The 11,039-nt window shown below is 37.6% G+C and overlaps 1 protein-coding gene across 28 annotated transcripts in view; it reads left to right on the top strand.

The window, feature by feature from the left end:
• Positions 1-11,039, top strand: part of Ttn (titin) — a 265,404-nt gene that overhangs the window by 42,116 nt on the left and 212,249 nt on the right. For all 28 annotated transcript variants that reach the window (XM_076866699.2, XM_076866711.2, XM_076866701.2 and 25 more), the window contains 3 exons: positions 18-143; positions 4,864-5,052; positions 10,469-10,513. In XM_076866699.2, the coding sequence (XP_076722814.2) occupies positions 18-143; positions 4,864-5,052; positions 10,469-10,513 (360 nt within the window). The remainder of the gene's footprint in view (positions 1-17; positions 144-4,863; positions 5,053-10,468; positions 10,514-11,039) is intronic.

Below are 11,039 nucleotides of genomic sequence, written 5' to 3' on the forward strand. Positions count from 1 at the left end.
TTTTTTTTTTTGTTTAGTTCCAGAAGTGGTGTCTCCTGATCAGGAAATGCCAGTTTATCCTCCTGCCATTATTGCCCCACTTCAGGACACCGTCACTTCTGAGGCACGGCCAGCCCGTTTTCAATGCCGAGTTTCTGGGACAGGTAGGCTTATACACAAAAGCTCTCATTGCTAGTATTTACAAAGAATGATGGAAAGAAAAGCTTCTGTCACCTTTTCCTCTATTACGAACATCTTATGTATAATGTGAAGCTTGATGGGTATCTAGCAGGCTCACTTGAATTATTGAATGAAGAATTAGATGAATATTTTCCACTACTGTTTTATAGCCTTAAAAATGGTTAAGGTGGTAAATCTTGTGTGTGCACATGTGTGTGTTGTCACCACAGTTTAAAAAAAAAAATAGCTCAGTGTTTTCCACTAATCATCTAAAAACGTCATGTTCCCTTATGAATGTAGCTGCACTTTTATCCCTTGATTGAGACATTACAATGACAAAAACTATACTTATTATTGTACTAATTATAATAACATCTGCAAGTGTTTCAAAAAAGAGTCCATTTACATGTAAGACATTATTTAGTCTATGAACAATCCTGTATGAAGTATCTGTTCCTTTGAAAGGCAATAGCACTCAAAAGTGGGAGCTTAATGGTCAGAGAGGCTGGATTTGAATCTTGGCTCCAATGTGTGACCTTCAGCAAATGTGTGGTTTATCTGTTTCTATTTCCCTCACAAATGAGGATATTATTGCATTCAATCTTAGAATATTCATCTCTTGAGGGAGAGATACCAAACTAGCACTGGAACCTGGTGCATGCCACATGGAACCTATTAGAAAGTAAGCTCCATGAGAACAAGTGTAGATCCTTACTCAAGAATAGCACTCTGGTACATAGCCAGCACTCCATAGCAGGGGTGGCTTGGACAGTGAATGACAGTGACCAACAGCAATCACTGAAGTCCATTACCAGGATTAAGCTAGCTGACTTGCATCGGTATAATGCCCAGTGCCATCATAAAGAAATCACTGCTTCTATTTTTATTTGAAGCTCACATTTTACACATTATCAGCCTTTCCCCTCACCCCGGAAATCTGACCTTGGAAAAATGAAACAATACATGTAGAGCCATTTCAAACCAATTATGTTTGCACAGATAGAGATGAGATAAATCAAAGGAATAAATTATTGATTTGTCCTAAATGAAACTCATTGCCTCATTTGCTTGGCTTTTGTATACCAACACTAAAGGGAAATTTCAGAGCTCAAGTATCTCACTGTACTCTTAATCAATTTTATTGTTTTGTTTATTATGCTTCTCCCATTAGTTTATAACCCAATCTCTACCTTGCCAGGGTCTATTTTCCCAAACAAGTTAGTGTTTCAATAAGTCTTCTGACCTAATGATTTCCTCCTCTAGGATGGAGATGGTAAGCTGGAAACCAAATGGACCTGTTGGATTGTATGAGCATAATTAAAGTGCAATACACATAAAACACCAATAGGCACAGTGCCAAGTGACTGGTGCTCAATGCGTTCATTTTATTATACCCACAGAGGCTGTATATGCATAAAAGTCTAGTAATTGGATGAGCAATACAGGCAAAGACTAGAGACTTTCTGTCATTGAGCCATAGCGTTTGAGAAACACTAAATATCAATAAATCAAGACTGATCTGATAATATCCTACTAATACAATAAAGAAAATTTATTTTAAAATCAAATTCGCTAAAACTGCAGTAAATAATTTACCCATTTATTGAATATTATAGAAAGCTTTTCATATAAACAGATATAGATCATCCAAAGTAGTAATAGTTATCTCAGCTATATTTATATAATTTTTGTCTATAAAAATATAGTTTTGCCTTGAAGCTGTTTCAAAAACATATTTTAAGCTTTCTATAAGATTCTGGGATAGAAAGGGAAGAATTCTGTCTTTTCTGCATGACTAATGCCTTTAAATGCTTGAATGAGTCTTATAAATTCATGAGATCATTAACTCCCTCTATGTGGTAATATTTCTAATACGTGTAGAGGTTAAGCATCCTCTTGTAGATATATTTTCTATATGACAGATATTGAATTCATTAAATAAAATGCCCTTTCAAAAGCTTACCAAATCACAAATTCATCCCTGGGTCTGAAAATATTTCCACATTGTACCCTGACTAGGTATTGCCTAAAAGAGTAAACACAGTCCTGCCTTCTATGAAGTGGATAAAACTGAGTTTTCAAAAGCCTTGGTCTTATGTTTCTGGGACTCCTGAACCATGTCACAGGGTTCCAAGCCATCTGGTGCTGCTTTTCTCACAGTGAAAATGTTATTTATGGCAGGTCTCTGGTGACCCCTACTGGTCAAAGATAAATTTAGAAAAGTAAAAATTTTTTTTTTGCCTTTATTTTATTTTATTTATTTAAAAAAAATAAATGACAGTGGAATTCATTACAATCCTTATTACACTTATACAGCACACTTTTTCATATCTCTGGTTATATATAAAGTATGTTGACACCAATTCATGTCTTCATACATGTACCTTGGATATGATATCTATCATCCTTGCTAACCTCCTGCCCCCTTCCTTTCCCTCCCACCCATCTGCCCTATCTAGAGTTCAATTTTTAAACAATACAGCTAACAGCTAGCTTCTTGCAAGTTAGTTTCATTTATTTGGAGGCTGATAGTGACAGCTAGCTAAATGAAGTAACTAGTAGTGAGGGATGTCCATTGTTCATTTGAGCATCTATTCCATTTCTACTCTACTGACACTTATTGTACCCCTACAATTGAGATGTTATACTAGGTTCCAGGGGTGCACAGAACAGGCTGTAGGTGAGGGGATGGATGTGGGCAGCTGGAGCCCAAGGTTGTAAGCGCTGCAACAGCTCCACGCGTCAGTCTGGGAGATAGTCAGAGGATGCTGTATTGAAGAAGTAAGACCATCAGGCACAATGGTGTTATAGGCAGAGAGAACCTTCCTAAAGTCACTTGGTGTACTGGAAGTGACAAGTGATTGAGTATGGTTGGAAAGCAATGACCTGAGAGGATGAGGAGGCTAGAAAAGAAGACAAAGGCCAGATACTAAAGTGTTGGTATTTTATGCTTATCTTGTTTACTTTGAGGAGTTTATCTTGTTTACTTTGAGGAGCCACTGCAGGATTTTTAAACTCCTGGGTAACATGATCAGGCTTGTTTTTGAGAAATAACACTATGATAAGGAACAGAGGAATGGACAGAGGTGGGAGGCGAGACTGAAGAGGGACTGGGGAGAGGCTGCTATTGTAGGGTGGAGAGTGCTGGCCAGTCTTCCCCAAGGGGAATCAGGAGGGAGAAGTAAGTATATTGCCAAGGGAGGTTTTGCCCTTGGGCTCATTTGCTGTTGGCAGTTCATGTATGTCCTCCTTCAGTTCACAAAGGAAAAACTGTCAGTGGGAATAGCAGAGGACCTGGTACAGGGATGAATGAACTCTGCATCCTCCCGTTTCCATTGGCGATTAAAAGCACACCTATCATATTAAGTAGTTGCAGGATGCCTGTGCAGTTCCATGTGATGGTGTTGCCAATTAGGTCACATGTCCTTGTCTTTTGGCATGGAATTGAAGACACTGTGATGTTAGGTACTCTTATTCTAATGAATGACTTGTGCCAGTGGCTTATAAAGCCTTTCATGTGTGCTATGTCATTTAATTCTCACAGCCATTTTATGCAATGAATTGTGGCACTCCTCATTTTTCAAATGAGAAGACTGATCAGAGAGGCTAAATGATATAGCCAAAGTCACACAGCTGGCCCAGCGCAGTGTCAGGATTCCATTCTTTAACTTAACTTGGAACAACAAACCAATATGTTTCATTCAAAGGAGAACCCGTAGTTTATAAACAACTACCATCATAGGAAGGAAGGTAACCTTCATAGATCAAAATTGTTGCCAAAAGGCTAAGGATGGGGTTGTTAGAAGACTCCTATGGATGATATTGAGATAGGAAGTGGGATAGTTCCAAAAACAAGGTGGCTTTGATTCTGGCAATTTAAACCTAATTTTAACACCTAAATTTAAAATGCACATTACCATAAAGTACAATAGTATAATAATATTTTATCCTTTATTTGGGTTTGTATTTCTATTAAGATGTCTCAAAACATGTATGGAAATAGTTTTATTGTAACTGCTACTTGGGAAAAAAATTTAATTTTTAAGGTGCCCAAAGTTCATGAAACTCTCAGTGTCTGTCTCTTTATCTCTCTTAATTTAAATTTTTTTTCTTCTCTACAATTATTTGTGCCATACATTTTGCTTAACTGAGCCTTTTGACACCTGTTCATTGATAACAAAAAGTACAGATTTTTGTCTTTGGCCTTCAAGAATGTCTACTTTAGACTTTATAGGATGTTGATTTTCTCAGCTGTCTTTTTGATTGATCACTGTGAAAACTGCAAGTGGAGATTTTCCTTATTTCTGTCTCAGAATACAGCCACAGTCCCGAATCCGTCATTCATAATGACTGCTTTTCAGGACCATGTTTTTCTCAAGGTCACTAAATACGTCAAAATTGTGTTCCTGTCTGTATTCACCACATGATCTCCAAATGCCTCAAAAGAGTATAACTAAAATTCTATCATGTTAGATATTTCAAACCAGTGAGATAGAGCAAGCCAGATTTTTCTAGAATCATGATTCCTTCCTGAAGATGAAAGGAAGTCATTTAATAGTGGATTTATAGTCCGTCCAAAGGAAAAGTATAATGTCCTTAAGTAAGCATGAAATGCAGTCTCTAGTCTGATATTATGTTTGCAGGTAAAAAATTAACACTTACTTATTTGGGGGACTTAGATGTTGACTTTTCTTTTTGATACAGATCTAAAAGTGTCTTGGTATAGCAAAGACAAGAAAATCAAGCCATCTCGGTTCTTTAGAATGACTCAGTTCGAAGACACTTACCAACTGGAAATTGCAGAAGCTTACCCAGAAGATGAAGGAAGTTATACTTTTGTTGCTAGCAACGCTGTGGGCCAAGTGTCAAGCACAGCCAACTTGAGACTGGAAGGTAGAGTAAAGCCACTTTAAGGCCACATTTTGATAGAGCTCTAATCTCACAGCACCAGTAACAATTACTAAATATTTCATGTAAATCATTGTTGGTCCTACCGTTTTCTTTTAATTCAACTAATTATTTCCATGTCATATGCAGTGCTCTGGCTCCTCAGTTACCCCTTCTCCCCATGAGTCATGGACCATTATTTTTTATTTTGCCTGCTTTTTCCTCATAGACTTGTGACCGGTCACTGTCATCACCAGCTTTTCTGTCTCCTGATCAGCCTGTGTCCCAAAGGGGAAAGAGATGCTGAAAGAATGGGCATATTTGTTTTCTCATTTAGCTGGGATGAGAATCATTTAAAAAAAAAAAAAAAGCAATGAAGTGCCATCACCCTCCCATTGTATTAACACAATTATGATTTTACAGGAGTGATAGTAGACAATTTCACATCTGTTCACAAGCTGGAGGTGTTTACCATCCCTCAAAGAAGGCCTAGTGTTGAGTGGCCAGGTATTAAAGTGGATTCATATTTCTGTTAGTTGGGGATCTGAAGTTGTCAGCAGACATACTTCCTTCAGTTCAAAGACAGGGTAACATGCTAATGCATCAGACTATTTTTTTTTCTGAATGAATATAGTCTAAGTAGTGTTAGGTATACACAAATACACAGTGATTTAGGAAAATGTATGTTTGTTCCTTAACTTTAAACACTAACTATAATGAGATACTTTCTTAATAATAAGTAATAATAAATAAAATAGTAAATAATAATAAATAAAAACAGAAAATGTTGTTTTACAATCTAGAGGAAGAAAAGAAAAGAATACCTAAACTCATTTCCGAACTCCACTTTTCTCAAACAATATGATGAAGTTCCTTAACCAATTGGGGTCTCAGCTTTCCTGTCTGGGAGTGGAAGTGTACTTGTGTGACTTTGATTCCGTAGTGACATCCAGTGGCAAAGCATTAAGATTGGACTGGAGTTTAGTTCGTTGTTGAAATTTGATACAGATCTTTAGACAACTCCAAACGTGTTTTGGTTTCAGTGCAGGGAGAAGACATTAAAAACTGGCATGCTTCTTTTCAGGATTTAGCAAATATGAAGAAGTTACATCAAACTCCCTGTGGCATGTCTCTTCATCAATTTCATTTAAGAAGGAGGCCTTTGGCCAAAAGCCCATCTTCATCCAGCCTCTATCAAGCCTCAGGGTGCACAGCGGGGAGACAGTCAGATTTCATGCAAGGGTTTCTGGTGTTCCCAAGCCAGAAATCCAGTGGTTTCATAATCAGCAGCCAATTCCACCAACAAAAGATGTAGTTTTCCATTTTGAGGAGTCCACAGGCATGGCTTTATTGCTTATAGTTGATGCTTACTCAGAGCATGCTGGGCAGTATTCTTGCAAAGCAGCCAATAGCGCTGGGGAAGCCACTTGTGCAGCTACACTCACAGTGACTCCGAAAGGTAAAGCCCATCTTGCTTCAAGGACTTTGATTTGCTGCATACCTTCTAGTCCCACTGTTACTAACAACAGTCTCTGCTGTTTGTTTCACTACATACTGTAGTCAGCCTGTAATTTACTAATAAAGTAACACCCAACAAGGCTCCCCAAGTCCTTGACCATGGCTCGACCTATGTACCTTAAATCTCACGTGTGTTCTGTGCATTGGAGAACCAGTAATGATTTCTCTAGGTACCAACTTGGCTTGACTTTTTTCACTTTTCTAAACAAATTTGCCTCAGAAAATGATCTATGTGCTGTATATTGTTCATATGATGGAGGGAGAATAAATGGTATCCCAAATAGTCAGTTAAAAAAAAAAAAAGGAGGGGTGGGGAAACAGACTGTGTCACTCCACATAGCTGCAAGGACAACAGAAGGAAGAAATCAGAACTGTATGGCAACCGCATAAGACTTCATCAACCACTCATGACTGGAACGCTGGGAATGAATTTTCTTTTTGTGTGATCCTGACATCCATACTGCATCTGGCATGCTGCTTCCAAGTGACAATGACACCTTTCATCTTCATCTTCCATGCTATTATATGTTACTAACCTAGCCAAGTGACAAAGTTGAGATCTTAATATTCTTTTCTTTTTCTTGTCACTTGATTACACAGTGCAAGCCCTAGATAGGCAAAGTTCTGGGAAAGATGTAAGAGAGTCCACCAAGTACCAGGCAGTGGCAGATTCCTCTTTCACAAAGGAGGAGAGCAAAATATCCCAAAAGGAAGTTAAGTCATTTCAAGGATCATCATATGAATATGAAGTGCAGGTTTTTGAAAGTGTATCTCAAAGTTCTGCCCACACAGCTGCCTCTGTTCAAGATGTAGAGTTGCACCATACCACGTCCCTTTCACAAATTGCAGAAAGCTCTGAGTGGTCTGAGAAATGTGCTCAAGAGTCCATGGGTGAAGCACCGAAGATTCTCCTGCACCTTCAGGACCTCACTGTAAACTGTGGTGACACTGCTCAGTTCCTCTGTGTTTTAGAAGACGAATCTTCTGTTGATGTAACCTGGACTCATGAAGGCGTAAAGATAGAGGAATCTGAGAGAGCGCAACAGTCTGGAAATGGAAATCTTCAATCTCTTACCATATACAATGTTCAGCTGGCAGACCAAGGACTGTACAGCTGCATTGTACACAATGGCTATGGAGAGAAGACCACATCGGCCGTACTAAGCGTAGAAGGTGGTTATTTGATTTTTTTTAGCTATGAATCACCTCATTTCATCTTCATCGCTTTATGTAAGCAGCTTTTCATGCAGCGATGCAAATTGAAACAACATGTTAATTAGAATGTCTCTGGCATTTCTCTTTATAAATGGCTCAGGAAAGTAGGCCAAGTCAGTGGCCAAACTTGTCATGATAATTTAATTCTCTACTCTAGGTTCAGGAAGTCAAGATGTATTTCCTATCTGCTGCTTTTTATAATATTTACTCCATGAGCCACCTAGAAAGTATACCAAAGAAAGCTTCAATGTTGCAGTTTGCTGTGTACTTATTGGGTATTTATAATTTTGTCTGAGAGTGTGTTAAATTTAATTGTTTTGATAGTAAGAGACTCCCACTACCCAATTATCTACCCTTCCTTTTCAAAGTTAGAAGTTCTAGTTGTTTAGAAAGAGACCATAAAAATAGATAATTGGATTCTGAAAAAAATAAGGCTCTCTTGGGACCAAACATAGGGATTTGTAGATACTTCCCAATAAGTGATATTGCTCTTGCAGCATTAGATCCCCTGGAATTGTAGAATTTTCTCATGGCAAGATCATTATTTTTATCATTATTGTGCTTGATTCTTCACTATGTCTGGAATAACACAAGTAAATCTGTCTAGGCAAGAGAAAACTTCTCCCTCTACCAATAGCCTTTCATTTTAGATGCTGAGAGAGTGAGAAAAATCACTGTTCAAATGCTAGAAGCTCACATTGTGCATCTGCGGGCAAAGTAGTTTCATTGAGCCCTGTGGAAAGAAGCTAGTGGAAGAAAGGGCATCTCCAGGGGTCTGTGGAAAGCCGTAACCTAAGTTCCTCCACAATCCTGGCAATAATGTGGAAATGTTAGAGGTGAACAGGGAGCAGCACAGTGCTATCTCTATGCACAGCCATCTCTGCACTGAATTTTGAAACTATGGTTATCTTTTCCTGTCCAACGAGAATATTCATTTAAAATATCTGTAATACCCACTCACCAAAAAAAGAAACTTTTAAAATCAGAGATTGTATTCTATAGTCACTTCTGTTCCTGTTTCCATAGCCTACAAAAACTGAGGTCTAGTTATATAAAATAGATTGGAAATTCCAGAGCATTGACCCTCAATTTCACTGCAACTTCTGGCACAGTAATCACAAAATGAAAGACTGCTTAGCTGGAGGTGTTGTCTACAATTCATGTAGGTGACAGCTGTCATGGTTTCTGCAGAAATGTGAAACTTGGAGTTGGATGTGTTGTTGAAGCGTAAGAAATATAGGTCTTTCAACTTACTTCCTGGGGAATCCAGTGCTGTAGTATAGTACTGGACTGTCACACTCATGTTGTGGATCTGAGCTAGGCATTTTTGCCCCAGGATCTCTAGTTCATGCTTTTCCAAATGATTCTATTATTAAAGTGTTCTTTAAGCAAGAGCTTTCCTTCCTTCCTTCCTTCCTTCCTTCCTTCCTTCCTTCCTTCCTTCCTTCCTTCCTTTCCAAGTCTAGACTGCCTTTCTTGTACATACAAAACTTAAAAGATAATACACTTAAACACTTTAAGGTGTTTGAAGAGTGATGAATCAGGCACAGTCATGTAATTGTTTGACATAAGCCCAGTGTTTATATGTTCCTTTTCTATTTGGGCTGAAAAAAGTTCATCCACGCCATGTAGTTGTCCACCAAGATCAAGCAAGAATGTAAATCCCCCATAAGCCTGTTTGATTAGAGTTTTTATGTGTGTAATAAACATAGATGTATCATATCTTAGTTTGGGGACTAACATGCTGCATTTCGTTCTCATCCTAATAACATTTCATCTTCTCTACATTCAGCAGATGTTTTATACATATAAACATAGCTAATTTATGCCTTTTCCTAACTTTATTCTTACCTAGCCAAAGAATCGCAAACCAGAACAGTTACAAAGGTTACCCTTGGTTCAGACACTAAAAGTATTAAAACACTCAGAGAGTCACACATTAAAACAACCCACGAAGTAAAAAGAGAATCTTCGAAGAAAACATCAGCTTTGTCCTTAACTTCATGCTGAAGACCACAAGGAACTGAGAAGAAGGGGAACCCAGCTGGCTGACGCAATGTCACATGGACCATGGAGCAAAAGTTGTTCCCAGGAAGCTGCCCCACAGACCACTATGCCTAAAAGCTCTGCTGGTTCCTTGTATAATAAAAGGAATTTTGAGTCCAGGGGTCTTTGTTTCACTCCTTGGTGTGTCGTGGGACTTTAAAGTTTGAAGTTTAAGGTTTGAAAGGTGGTTCAAATCAAAGAGAGGATATGCTAGCAAAAATGTTTAATTCTTCAGGAAAAACTGAGAATAGCCCTCAACTAAAAATGACAAGCTAGAAAATGCATGTTTCTAATAAACGTGATTTCATCTCTTAGCAAGTGTTCAGTCAATAGGATGGTCAGTTTAAGAATAGATATTCTTTATTTTTGTGGATTGCTTTTCTGAATGCATGCAAAGGCATGGGAATTATGGGACTAAAGGAAATTTAATGGAGAAGCTAAAATAAAAATGTTTTTAATCTCTCTGTCAACCTTGTCACGTATTTTATCATCTTATTGATTTGTTTGGCATGGACTTTTTGGTGAATTTGGGGGATGCAGTTTTCTGGGTTTTATAATAAATTATACAAATCATATAAATAATGAATTGATGCAGAGAGGATATGCATTTAATCACTAAAATATCTTTGTTTTTCCCTTTTAGTCCCTGAATCAATGTTACATGAGAGGATTGAAGTGGAGATGAAAGGTATTGTTATAATGAATGTGATATTAAAGTAGAAATTCCGAAGGATTAATAGAATCCTTGAGCCGTCTTCTTACTCTTAGTATCATTGAGAAAAATGACATAGATGTAAAAATATATCTCTTAGAGTATATATTACTATGTCGCATGCCTGGTTTAGTATGCTGGTGGTTACATGCATTTTACAGTAATTTTGTTGTATGGAAATTTTAAATCTTGTATTTAAACTGTATCAGCGGTATTCAACCTCATGTTTGCAGCCATTTTCAAATGTGTGAATTATAAAAAGTTATCATCTTAATGCATGAAATCATGAAATAGAAGTTTGTTTTCAAAATCACAGTGAATTCAGTTGAACAATAGGCAATAACCTATCATTCTCAGAATGCAACGTCATGAATGAATTATGATTGAAATGCTACTTTATTTAGGATGTGTGAAAACATTACATTCCCATTCTTGGTTTACACTTCATGCACATACATCATTTTAACATTGATATGTCTTACACTGGCTTGCAGATAGCTGT

The sequence above is a fragment of the Callospermophilus lateralis genome, chromosome 9, assembly GCF_048772815.1.
Source record: "Callospermophilus lateralis isolate mCalLat2 chromosome 9, mCalLat2.hap1, whole genome shotgun sequence".
In the NCBI taxonomy this organism is placed as follows: Eukaryota; Metazoa; Chordata; class Mammalia; order Rodentia; family Sciuridae; genus Callospermophilus; species Callospermophilus lateralis.